This window comes from Saccopteryx bilineata, chromosome 4 (genome assembly GCF_036850765.1).
Source record: "Saccopteryx bilineata isolate mSacBil1 chromosome 4, mSacBil1_pri_phased_curated, whole genome shotgun sequence".
NCBI lineage: Eukaryota > Metazoa > Chordata > Mammalia > Chiroptera > Emballonuridae > Saccopteryx > Saccopteryx bilineata.
Window position 1 is genome coordinate 195,278,515 of NC_089493.1, and position 13,716 is coordinate 195,292,230.

The following is a 13,716-nucleotide window of genomic DNA, read 5'->3' on the forward strand; positions in this document are numbered from 1 at the left end:
AAAATGAGTAATGATATAGAAGGCCTGAACAACCAAATTCATCTATAGCTGACATTTATAGAGCACTCCACTCAGCAAAAGTGGAAATACATCTAACGTTCACCAAGTCAGACCATATTCTGGGCCACACAATGAACCTCAACGTATTTAAAAGAAATGCAGCCAAACAAAGTATGCTCTCGGAACACAGTGGAATTAAACCATAAAATCAACGATAGAAAGATATCTGGAAAAAAAAACACACTCAAATATTTGAAAATTAAACAACATACTTCAAAATAATTTATGCGTTAAAGAGGAAGTCATGGGGAAATTAGGAAATATATTGAATAGAACAAAAATTAAAACAAAATGTATCAAAATTAGATTGACTAATGAAAAAATAAAGCACAATTTACTAGTATCAGAAGAGGGAACACCCCTATAGATCCTACATATGTAAAAACAATAAATGAATATTATGAACAACTTAATGACAATAAATTCAACAAGTTATATGAAATGGACAAATTCCCTCAATAGCACAAACCTCCAAAGCTTACTGAAGAAGAAATGAGGAACCTGAGTAGCACACTATTTACCAAAGAAATATGTTTTATAGTTAATACATAGTTAATTTACAGTTAATCTTCCCACAAAGACAACTGCAGACCCAGAAGGCTTCCCTGGCGTGAACAGCTAAGACAGGGAAAGCACCAATTCTACAAACTTTCAGAAAACTAAAGAGAACACTTTCCGACTTGTGTTAGGAGGCCAACAATACCCTGATTACTAAAAGGTTACAAAGATACTATAAAGAAAGAACACTAAAAGATCAATATCCCTCATGAACAGAGACATAAACATTCTCCAGCGAAGCATTAGGGAAAGGAATCCAGAAGACAAAAAAAGGATAATATCATCATGACCAAGCTGGTTTACCCCAGGAATGCAAGGTTGGTTCCACATTTGAAAATCAACGAATGTTATTCAACGTATCAGCGGGCTAGGGAAGAAAAGCCACACGATCATCTGACTAGAGGCAGAAAAAGCATTAGATAGACAATATTCAACATCCATTTGTGTTAAAAAAAACAAACAAACAAAAAAAAAACTGTAAGCAAATTAAAAAATTAAAGAGAGGTCCCTCAACCTGATAAAGGGCATCTATCGGAAACCTACAGCTAACATCACACTTGACAGAAGATAATTCTTGCCCACCAAGATCAGGAACAATACTGGGATGTCTGCTCTCTCCGCTCCTATCCAGTATCACACTGGCAGTCTTAGCCAGTGGGCAACTGGCAAGAGGGAAAATAGATGGCACACCGGTTAGAAAGATACAAGGGTGACTATTTATAGACAATATGATGTCTAGATAAAATAAAATCCTGCCTGACCTGTGGTGGCGCAGTGGATAAAGCGTCGACTTGGAAATGCTGAGGTCACCGGTTCGAAACCCTGGGCTTGCCTGGTCAAGGCACATATGGGAGTTGATGCTTCCAGCTCCTCCCCCCTTCTCTCTCTCTGTCTCTCCTCTCTCTCCCTCTCTCTCCTCTCTAAAAATGAATTAAATAAATAAATAAAAATAAAATAAAATAAAATAAAATTCCAAGGAACCTACAGAAACGTGACTAGAACTATTATATTGAGTTTAGGAAGTTCCCTGGTTACCAGATTATTATATATAAGATACCATCAGAAAATCCTGCCCTGGCCGGTTGGCTCAGCGGTAGAGCGTCGGCCTAGCGTGCGGAGGACCCGGGTTCGATTCCCAGCCAGAGCACACAGGAGAAGCGCCCATTTGCTTCTCCACCCCTCCGCCGTGCCTTCCTCTCTGTCTCTCTCTCTTCCCCTCCCGCAGCCAAGGCTCCATTGGAGCAAAGATGGCCCGGGCGCTGGGGATGGCTCTGTGGCTTCTGCCTCAGGCATTGGAGTGGCTCTGGTTGCAACATGGCGACGCCCAGGATGGACAGAGCGTCGCCCCCTGGTGGGCGTGCCGGGTGGATCCCGGTCAGGCGCATGCGGGAGTCTATCTGACTGTCTCTCCCTGTTTCCTGCTTCAGAAAAATGCAAAAGAAAAAAAAAAAAGAAAAAGAAAATCCTAGCTATATTGCCTGACCTGTGGTGGCACCGTGGATAAAGCGTTAATCTGGGAATGCTGAGGTCACCGGTTTGAAGCTCTGGGCTTGCCCGGTCAAGGCATATATGAGAGCTGATGCTTCTTGCTCCTCCATCCTTATCTCTCTCTCTCTCTCTAAAAATGAATAAATTGGCCCTGGCCGGTTGGCTCAGTGGTAGAGCGTCAGCCTGGCGTGCGGGGGACCCGGGTTCGATTCCCAGCCAGGGCACATAGGAGAAGCGCCATTTGCTTCTCCACCCCCCCCCCTCCTTCCTGTCTCTCTCTTCCCCTCTCGCAGCCTAGGCTCCGTTGGGCGGAGATGGCCGGGCGCTGGGGATAGCTCCTTGGCCTCTGCCCCAGGCGCTAGAGTGGCTGTGGTGGCAGCAGGGCAACGCCCCGGAGAGGCAGAGCGTCGCCCCCTGGTGGGCAGAGCTTCGCCCCTGGTGGGCGTGCCGGGTGGATCCTGGTGGGGTGCGTGCGGGAGTCTGTCTGACTGTCTCTCCCCATTTCCAGCTTCAGAAAAATACAAAAAAAATAAAAAAATAAAAAATGAATAAATTAAATCTAAAAAAAATACAGAAAATCCTAGCTATATAAACTATATAAAATTAACCACATACAACTTTTCTTTTCTGTGCAGGAAGTACAAGCTTCTAATTCATAAATAATGGTCTCCATCTTTATAGGTAACATAGGCATGGTGGATTCGCCAATAGCAGAACCTGGCTTGTGTGAAAGACCTTTAGAGAAAAGTAAGTAATAAAACAGCACTAAAAAAAAAAAAAAGTCGCCTGACCAGGCGGTGGCGCAGTGGATGGAGCGTTGGACTGGGATGCAGAGGGCCCAGGTTCGAGACCCTGAGGTCTCCAGCTTGAGCGCGGGCTCATCTGGTTTGAGCAAAAGCTCACCAGCTTGGACCCAAGGTCGCTGGCTCCAGCAAGGGGTTACTCAGTCTGCTGAAGGCCCGCGGTCAAGGCACATATGAGAAAGCAATCTATGAACAACTAAGGTGTTGCAACACGCAACGAAAAACTAATGATTGATGCTTCTCATCTCTCTCCGTTCCTGTCTGTCTGTCTCTGTCTATCCCTCTTTCTGACTCACTCTCTGTCTCTGAAAAAAAAAATACATACATAAATAAAAAATAAAAATAAAAGTCTGGTTTTGACCAGTAAATCATAAGTTGAGTGTCCGAATTTAGCAGAGCTTGAATTTCAGATGACCACAGGACACCGTATCAAGTGACATGCGCTGCGGGTCTGCACAGGGCCTGCCTCCGGGAACACGCTGCCACGGCCAGCTAACGGGTACCTGGATGCCCCTCTCCCACTGACCGCTGTACTCTTCGTTCCTGGTCAGCCAGTGCATCGTGCCCATCCCGTGGCGCACGTTGTTCTCCCACTGACCTTCATACGTATTTCCAGATGGGTAACTGGGACCAAAAACAAACAACAAAAACAACAGCCAGTTAATCTCAGATACATGAACCTCTAAGAATTTTAGATGTTCTCCCCGAACTCTCACGAAGCTATCCAACTCTCTTGCCCATACAATCTTCCCTGTATTTAAATTCCATGGATAAGTCGGCGGTCGGTAAAAAACCATCTTAGTCACTTTATTAAACTTTCTTCTGATCATTTAATAAGGCAGGAAAGTGGATAAGAGCAGGGATTTTAAATCTTTGATTTAAAAAAAAATATTTTATTTATTGATTTTAGAGAAAGGTAAGGGGGGGAGAGAGAGAGAGAGAGAGAGAGAGAGAGAGAGAGAGAGAGAGAAAGGCAGAGGGTGGAGCAGGAAGTATCAACTCATAGTTGCTTCCCAGCAAGCCCGGGGGTTTGAACTGGCGACCTCAACATTCCAGGTAGGTGCTATATCCATTGCACCACCACAGGTCAGGCAGGATTTTAAATCTTTAAAAATAATTCCCTGTAGTATTATAAACAGTTAATCTTTTGCCCCCAAATATTTTATTAAGTACTCTTTAAATTTTATTTTTAGAGAGAGGGGAAGGGAGAGAGACAGAGACAGAGGCAGAGAGAGAGAAGCATTCATCTCTTGTTCTATTTAGTTAGGCATTCATTGGTTGATTCTTCTATGTGACCTGACCGGGGATCAAATCAACCTCAGCATGTGGGGGTGACACTCTAACTAACTGAGCTAACTAGCGAGGGTCTGCCCCCCAAGTATTTTGATTCTATCAGCGCAATCTAAAAAATCAATCATATGTGTCAACATTCTTTAGAAAATGAAAAACTTACCACGGAGATCCATGATGAATACAAAGAACAAAGACAGTTTCCACATATCATAAAGTAAAATAGTATCATTAGACATTTAATGTGGTGGTTTTCTAAATTATCTGAAGCATAGGTTCATCTCCATGGAGGTTTTCTTGGGGTTAATTTAAATATCCCACCCTGCTTATACAGACAATGTGTTCTCTGTGATTTCTGCACCTTATCTTTAAGTAGCCGAAGAGAACACCGTTTAAGCCCCCACACCCAAAACGAGGAGTGGAGATACCTACCATCTTATCCCCCAGCCCTTTCTGGTGTTGTGAAACCAAGTTCCCTCGTACCAAGAGGTACCCTCTTGATTGTAATATATGGCACCCTAAAATAAATAATATTATTAAAAAACATCAAACCATGTAAAACAAACTTTTTTTTAAAAGGTAAAGCTAAAATTATATTATATGAATTTAAGAAGCCTCAACTATGCAGAAGTCAAACATCACACTTAGGCAAGATATATCATCCATGTTATGTTTCTATTTTGCAAATCAAGAACATGGTAAAGTATACAACAAGGGAGAAAGAGATAATATCACAAATCAACTACTCCTTAATGACAAAGTGCCAGAGGAGGGCATGGATCATCAACTGCATTCATTAGGTTCAGTATGTTTGTTATATTTGTAACTATTAATCAAATAGTTACAAATATAATGAACGACCTTCAGTTATATGGTGACAATAAAACCAACAGAGCTATTCAGCCAGGGCTCTTGTGACACCTTCTAAAAACATTGCTACAGGCCCTGGCTGGTTGGCTCCGTGGTAGAGCGTCGGCCTGGCGTGCGGGGGACCCGGGTTCAATTCCTGGCCAGGGCACACAGGAGAAGCGCCCATCTGCTTCTCCATCCCTCCCCCTCTCCTTCCTCTCTATCTCTCTCTTCCCCTCCTGCAGCCGAGGCTCCATTGGAGCAAAAGATGGCCCAGGCACTGGGAATGGCTCCTTAGCCTCTGCCCCAGGCGCTGGAGTGGCTCTGGTCGTGACAGAGCATCGCCCCCTGGTGGGCGTGCCGGGTGGATCCCAGTCAGGCACATGCAGGAGTTTGTCTGATTGCCTCCCTGTTTCCAGCTTCAGAAAGAAACAAACAAACAAACAAAAAAAACAAAAACATTGCTACAGTATATTATCATCCCATACAAAAGCACACGATGCTATCAAAAACAACCACCTTGCTTAAAAGCGAATATAACTTACACAATGGTGAGAATGTAAATGGTGAAGCCACTGTGGGGAAACAGTTTGGTGGTTCTTCAAATTAAGTATCAAGCCTGACTTGTGGTGGCGCAGTGGATAAAGCGTTGACCTGGAAATGCTGAGGTCGCCGGTTCGAAACCCTGGGCTTGCCTGGTCAAGGCATATATGGGAGTTGATGCTTCCAGCTCCTCCCCCCTTCTCTCTGTCTCTCTCTCCTCTCCCTCTCTGTCTCTCTCTCTCCTCTCTAAAAATGAATAAAAAAATTAAAAAAAAATTAAGTATCAAGATACCATGTGACCTAGTGATTTCACGCCTAGACATATACCCAAAAGGTCTAAAAACAAGTCCTCAAATGAATCCTTGCAGACATTCATAACAGCACTTTCACTGTAGCCAAAAGATGGAAATAGCCCAAATGTGCAGCAGTGGGTGAATGGACAAACAGAATGCAGTACAGCCACACCTTGGAATATTATTCACCTGTAAAAAGGAATGAACTACCTACATTATGGATGAACTTCAAAAACATGATGTTAAGTGAAAGGTCATATATTGTATGATTCTGTTTCATATGAAATGTCCAGAACAGGTAAACCCATAGGAGACAGAAGGCAAATTGTTCGGGGGTGGGGGTTTATGGAGGAACTACCTAATAGATATGGGGTTTATTCTGGAGTGGTGAAATGTTTTGGGACAAAATAGAGGTTGTGTTTGTACAACATTGAGAATGCACCAAATGCCACTGAACTGCTCACTCTAAAATGGTTAATTTCATGTCATGTGAATTTCACCTCAATAAACAAAAAGTGGACCTGGCTGGTGGAGCCCCGGCCTGGCAGATGGATTTCTTGGGTTCGACTCCAGTCAGGGCACACAGGAGAAGTGATCATCTGCTTCTCTCCCCCTTCTCTCCCTCTTCCCCTCCCACAGCCAGTGGCTCGATTGGTTAGAGCATGGCCCCGGGCACTGAGGATAGCTTGGTTGGTCTGACTACATCAGCTTCAGGCACTAAAAATAGCTCGGTTGCGAGCATGGCCCCCGCTGGGTAGGACATCAGCCCCAGATGGGGGTTGCCAGTGGATCCCAGTCGGGGAGCATGCAGGAGGCTGTCTCACTATGTCCCCTCCTGTCACTTACATAAATAAATACAAATAAACCCAAAGTGGCTAGATCTTCACAGCCCCCACTTCCCGCCCTCCATGTGGGAACAGTCGATGCACAGGTGACTGGCATGTGGTTGCCATACCCACCTTCCCGTGTCTCGTGCCGCAGCACCAGAGGCCGACATAGGACACGGGCCGGGTGCTGAACTTGAAGATACCAACTCCGTTCCTCATGCCGTTGACCACTTCTCCTTCGTAGGTGCTGCCATCGGGCCATGTGTACATGCCATAGTTCATGGGGACGTTCTTCACAAACTCCCCCTGAGGCAAAATGGCCACAAGAGTGACAGAAAGAAGGCAGTGGGACGTATGAGACGCGTTCTTGACTACCGACACTGTACCTGTCTCTCCTCCCGCGCACCCCCCCGAATACCCTCCCCCCCAGCAACCACCCTCCTCCTTCCTTCTCTACATACCCCACCCTCCCTCACCGGATCCCTCCACTGGCGAGAAGCCCAGGTAGAAAAAAAATATCTGGTAGGCTGTGTGCACACTGTGCTCCGAGCAGCAAGCTGGTGACACCTGGCCTTGGGAACTTGGGACTTCTTGGAACCCACCCCGAAGGAGGCTGTGAGTGGAAGGTGACGTCTGTGCCCTCTCTCGGGGGGCAGTTCATTTCTAGCCATCTAGTTAAACACATATTTCCTCAACCCAGCAAGACAGGTTAAGTGAAGTCCACAGAGCGGAACACAGCAGCCAGGAAAAACAGGTAGAGCCGCATGAATGGCTATGGCTTGATCGCTCAAAATGCAGGCACAGAAAAGAGTGTATAATGAGCTACCTGTAAAAAGTAGGAGAGGCCCAGTACAGGCAGGTGTGCTGTTCCGTGCACAGAACACAGAGCCCTCCAGAACATACCTATGACGCCGCTAACAGGAACATCAGAGGGTCCCCGACCATAACGAATAACTTTTCACCTGTTATTCTTTGGTTCTGTGCATTTCTTTAACCCATGTGCTGAATCACTTTTAGGAAAATAGTATGTTTAATTGTGGGAACCTGACCCTTCAATCTCATAATTACAGGGGAGAACTATAACGTGTTATATGCTTTACCTCATATTTCAATCCATTGGCCCAAATGTAGGTGCCTTGTCCATGCAAGAGTCCTTCTGAAAACATACCCTTCAAAACAGAACAAAGACACGCTCTTGGGACCAGTCACGGATTTCACGTGACAGCTGCTGCACACAGCGTCAGCCTCTCCTCCTCACTCACACCCACGAATGTGGCTGTCCACGGGTTCAGCAACGGCTGCCGGGCCCGCCTTCGAGCTGGCACGGCGCTGGCACTCATCCTGTGAGTGCCCTACAACGGACCCCAGGCGGTCCCATTCCTGCACCTTGGTTAACCAGGAGCCTGAATTCAGTCTGCCTCTGCGTCGGTCGTAGAGAGTGGTTGTGACACAGGAAGTTGAACATGTTGTATGTTAAGGAGAAAAACAAAACAGATCGGGGTAGGAAAACCCATGCCTATCTATGGCTTCAGCCACAAAAATTTGTGCTCCTATAACAATCATATAAGCTCAATGAATGACTGAATATCTTCATTTGAGGCTTAGGAATAAAGACAAAAAAATGAAAACACCCCCAAAGTATCCAACAACTCTAGGATGGCTGTGAATAGTGAATCAGAACACTATGCAGTGTTTAAGACAATTGTTAGGGAGGAGGGAGTGGGGAGTTAGTGTTTCACAGGTACAGGGTTTGTTTGGGATGATGAAAAAGTTCCGGAATTGGATAGAGGTCAAGGCTGGACAACAACGCCACTGAACTGGATGGACACTTACAAATGGTTGAAATGATACATTTTATGTCGTATGTATTTTCCACAATACAAAAACTGAAGCTAGGAAGCCATGTAGCAGTACAAAGGATTCATAAGTGACAAAAGATCCAAAATGTTTCCTGTAAAATGAACATGCCTAGGTAAAAATGCTGATACATTTATCCACGCAAGGAATGAAAAGAACATAGCAAATTAAAAACATTTACGGCAAAAGGATGATGGTACTGGGGTTTTACTCTTCATTAATTACTGTAGTGATCCTAATGTTGTTCATACAACAAAATAATAAGCAGGAAAAGAAAAATAAGATGACTACTTCAGTTGTACTGAGCCATGTTTTTACCTTAAAATATGTCATCAAGGTTCGAAATAAAATCAGCATTAAGTACTTCCAAGTTCTTTTGCAGAATCAATGGATTTGTCTGAAGATGCAAACCTATAACTCCCACCCCATACCTTCCTCCCTGCCCACTCCCCAAATGTATATAACTCACACGGTAGGTACAACCGCCTTGGAAGACTGCAGTGCCTTCTCCCTCATATAGTCCACGGACTTTTTCCCCTTGATAGCTACAGAGAAGTAAAATTCTAGGTCATGAATAGTATGAGTAAACCTCGGTGCCAGTGGGTTAAGGTAACAAAGCACATCTCACATTCATTCACTCAACAGACACTCCCAGACTCCTGACTCCCATAAACTGTATGAGACGATACTTCCTGTCATGTTCTAGGGTGTTCTGTTACAGAGATAGATAATACAGAGAGTGATGTAAACAGGAAAGTAAATCTATACAGGAGGCTTGGGAAGAGAGATGAGAAGGAGAGAAGTCTTTAGGAAGTGAGTCCAATAGCCAAGTCAAGAGGTGATGAGTCTGCACAGAGCAAGAGACTAATGAGAGAGGAAGAAAAAAAGAAATATGAAAGGTCCAGGGGAGGAGGAGGAGGGCAGCTCTCCGATCTCAAGCCCAGAAACACAAGAAAATGGTGGTGCTCTTACAGAAATGGGGACCAGAGGAGGAGCCAACGTCCGGGGGAGAAACAGACACACTCAGAGGAACCTTCTGAAGTGTGTTATTCTCTTATTGTCCCTCATTAAGATCCCGAGGCTTAGAAAGACTCAGTGATGGGGTTCTGTCCTACAGCTGACCCAAATCCAGCTCACCGTATTTCAAGCCCCACAGTCTCTGCTTTTGGACACAGGGAGGGTCAAGTCCGGTGGACAACGTCCAGTAAGTAGGGAGTTAGACACGTGAACCTCAAGCTCTAGGAGAGGGGACAGTGCTAACAACGTAGGTTCTCAGTCACCTGAGGGGGTGGGGGCAGTTGAGGAAGCTACAGGGAGAGAGAATGGAGGGCGTCCACGTGGTAGAAAAGGGAGCGTGGATGGCCCTGCCCATTCAGACCCAACCTTTCCACGATGAGATTGTTCAGCACGGGCTCTTCGTATTGAGCGGCCTCTTCATTCTGCTGCTGATCGACTCTGGACCCCCTTGGGAATCCCGGTTCGTTGAGCTGCGCTTCCAACGAGGGGACGATGGTTGGGGACGTTTCCTGTCTAGCAGAACTGCTATCTTGCTTGGGAAACTCTGGATTATCTGAGAGAGATGAGGGCGAGCGGGCCGACTTATCCACTTTTTTGTCTGTTTTTTTCTTTTCTTTCTCCATTGCCTTCAGAAGACCTGAAGTGGATGGTATCTATTTTAATTTTTGTTTTTATTTATCCATTTTAGAAAGGAGAGAGAGAGAGAGAGAGAGAAAGAAAGAGAAGAGAGAGAGACAGAGAGAGTGAAGGGGGGAGGAGCAGGAAGCATCAACTCCATATGTGCCTTGACCAGGCAAGACCAGGGTTTCGAACCGGCAACCTCAGCATTTCCAGGTTGACACTTTATCCACTGCGCCACCACAGGTCAGGCAGATGGTATCTATTTTAAAGTATCAAATGATTCCTTTGGTTGAGAGCTGTTTGTTTCAAAGCACCGAAGAGTTTTACCTGAAAAATAAAAATTGCGTCTCTAAAGACTTGAGGGTTTCACTTGCAATTAAAATTTTCGCTTTACATCCCAATATCATTATCATTCTCCTAAAGCCTGAAAAATTACAACACGTATCACCAGTTTATAAGAGTCAGACAGCCTCAATATTGCACTGGTTGTTCCTAAAAGTCTTTAAACTGAAACCATGTGTCTACCATTTGTTTTCAAATAGTGTTCTAGTAAGAAGGGTAACCCTGTCCAAGAAAAATGGCTACTGAACCTCTAAGGTTAAATAACCTCTAAGGCCTCGCATGCTGTCAGTCCATACTTTATTTCTTATTTACTTTTTTGAAGAAATTCTTTAAATTAAAAAAAAAGTTACCCATTGAGAGAGAGAGAGAGAGAAAAGAAGAGAGAGAAGCATCAACTCATGTTCCACTTAGTTGTTCCCTTTAGTTGTGTACTCATCGATTGCTTATTGTACATGCCCTGACCGGGGATCGAACCCGTGACCTTGGTACACTGGGATGATGCTTCATTCCCTGAACCACCTGGCCAGGGCTCAGTCCATACTTTAAAAGCTTGTCTCCTGGCCCTGGCCGGTTGGCTCAGTGGTAGAGCATTGGCCTGGAGTGCAGAAGTCCTGGGTTTGATTCCCGGCCAGGGCACACAGGAGAAGCGCCCATCTGCTTCTCCACCCCTCCCCCTCTCCTTCCTCTCTGTCTCTCTCTTCCCCTCCCGCAGCCGAGGCTCCAATGGAGCAAAGATGGCCCGGGCACTGGGGATGGCTCCTTGGCCTCTGCCTCAGGCGCTGGAGTGGCTCTGGTCGCAACAAAGCGACGCCCCGGAGGGGCAGAGCATCGCCCCCTGGTGGGCGTGCCGGGTGGATCCCGATCGGGCGCATGCGGGAGTCTGTCTGACTGTCTCTCCTCGTTTCCGGCTTCAGAAAAATACAGGAAAAAAACAAAAAACAGGCCCTGGCCGGTTGGCTCAGCGGTAGAGCGTCGGCCTAGCGTGCGGAGGACCCGGGTTCGATTCCCGGCCAGGGCACACAGGAGAAGCGCCCATTTGCTTCTCCACCCCTCCGCCGCTCCTTCCTCTCTGTCTCTCTCTTCCCCTCCCGCAGCCAAGGCTCCATTGGAGCAAAGATGGCCCGGGCGCTGGGGATGGCTCTGTGGCCTCTGCCTCAGGCGCTAGAGTGGCTCTGGTCGCAACATGGCGACGCCCAGCATGGGCAGAGCATCGCCCCCTGGTGGGCAGAGCTTCGCCCCATGGTGGGCGTGCCGGGTGGATCCCGGTCGGGCGCATGCGGGAGTCTGTCTGACTGTCTCTCCCTGTTTCCAGCTTCAGAAAAAAACAAACAAACAAACAAACAAAACAAAACAAAAAACAAAAAAAAAGCCTGTCTCCTGGTATGTCAGCACAGTAAAATGCTCAGAGCTGGACTCAGGCTCCGCCCGTTCCCCCGACCAGCTGTGTGTTCCTGAGCAAGTTACTTAATGTCCTTCTGCTTCAGACACCAAATAGGAACAGCAGTACCTGTTTCCTTGTATGGATTAAATAAATTGATGCACACATTTCTAAAGTATGGGAAAGGGCGCACAATCAATAATGCAGTGATCATTTTGTCACTTTCCTGTTTCGGTACTTGAAATCCTTGGCTGCCCACTCTCTAGGACAGCTCTACCATTGACCAAGTGGCCCCTATGCCAAACAACAAACAGGGTACTGAGGTCCAAGCTGAGGGGCAGGACTCCAAAGCCATAGTATCCACGGTCCTCAAAAACTGGCCCCACTGAAAGTATCCCAGTCCATCAAGCAGGAGCAGAGCCCTGGCCAGGTAACTCAACTGGTTACAACATTGACCCGATACACCAAGATTGTGGGCTTGATTTCTGGTCAGGACACAGACAAGGAACTGCCAATGAGTACATAAATGGGTGGGTCAGCAAACTGATGTTTCGCTTTATCTTTCCCCCCTCACCACCACGTAAAAGAAAGAAATTTTAAAAAAATAAAACGGGAGGTGGAGCACTGACGAGTTCTGGATTACCAGGCAACATCCTAGCTCCTGTGCCCAGAGGCCACAGAGGGTGCTCCCCGCCCCCCACTGCGTGGGGGCTGCCTCTGGACACCCCGCCCACCAGCTCCACCCCGCCTCTAGGCTTCCCAATTACACTGCTTCTTCCCTCCTTCAAAACCCCCTTTCAGCCTCAGCCCCCCACCCCCACCCCATTACTGTGTCCTCGGGAAGCAAGCCACTCTCACTTCTGAGCTCGGGCGGCCCTTTATCATAGGCTTTCTGGTCCCGTATCAGGGAAGGCTGAACTACAACGCAGATTCCGTTTCTCGTGGCGTGTTTCCCATTAATTTCTGTTTCATCTCTTCTCCCTGGCTTGACACCGTGTTCTCGCACCTGTTCTTTCCCGAGGAAGCACAAAAGGAGCGCGAGTTCTGAGCCGGGGGTCCCCGCACTTTCTACCCCTCCTCGTCCGTCCGTCACACACCTGCTCAGGTCCTCTGAGACCGGTCAGCTCGGCGGCCAAGTCTGTTTCCACAACGGCCTGCGGTGCTGGGATCCGGGTTCAGCCAATCAAGGTGATGCGCTGCAGGCTGTGTGTCCAAACGCTACCGGTCTCCAGGCAACCGCGAGCCCCGCCCCTCCCCACCCTTAAAAGGGCCGGGCGTCCAAGAAGCCACAGAGCATTAGTGTTCTCTGGCCTTCTGCTCCACAAGGCTGGGTGAAAATCTAGAGCTGGGTACACCCGACCTGAGTATCCCCAGTTCTGCTAAGAGCCGCTTCGCCTCTCCCACCCTTTCTTTTCACTGTAACACAGGAATGATTAATTCGGGCATTAGGTTTTCTTTGTGCTGTAAACAAACTTGCTTAGTGGAGTTAAGGAACACAAACTTATCTTCTGGTTCTGTAAGTTCAAGTCCCAACAGGACCCATTCATCCTGGTGGCTCCAGGGGAGAATGTTTTGTCTTTTCCAGCTTCTGGAGGCTGCCTTCTGGCATCCTGAAAGTAGCACGTTTGTGTGACATTCGAATAAAAGCTATAAAATATATTAATAGGCTTTAGAAATAACTTCAAAGGAACTAGTCCAGTAAACAGGTGAGCCCAGACTCCCAGGATGGCTAGGAGCTGAAGAGTCCTTGAGATAGAGAAGTCGTTAGACTCCCAGGATGGTTAGGAGCT

General features: G+C 46.7%; 1 protein-coding gene across 1 annotated transcript in view; it reads right to left on the reverse strand.

Moving 5' to 3' along the window:
- The window catches only part of LOC136333758 (radial spoke head 10 homolog B-like), a 52,839-nt gene extending 39,768 nt beyond the window's left edge, over positions 1–13,071 (reverse strand). The window contains exons 1-7 of the mRNA XM_066273361.1: positions 12,933–13,071; positions 9,952–10,222; positions 9,038–9,113; positions 7,812–7,880; positions 6,844–7,017; positions 4,632–4,717; positions 3,413–3,533 (exon numbers count right to left, since the gene is read on the reverse strand). Coding sequence (XP_066129458.1) covers positions 3,413–3,533; positions 4,632–4,717; positions 6,844–7,017; positions 7,812–7,880; positions 9,038–9,113; positions 9,952–10,208 — 783 coding nt within the window. The 5' untranslated portion in view covers positions 10,209–10,222; positions 12,933–13,071. The remainder of the gene's footprint in view (positions 1–3,412; positions 3,534–4,631; positions 4,718–6,843; positions 7,018–7,811; positions 7,881–9,037; positions 9,114–9,951; positions 10,223–12,932) is intronic.
- Positions 13,072–13,716: the final 645 nt, after the last annotated feature.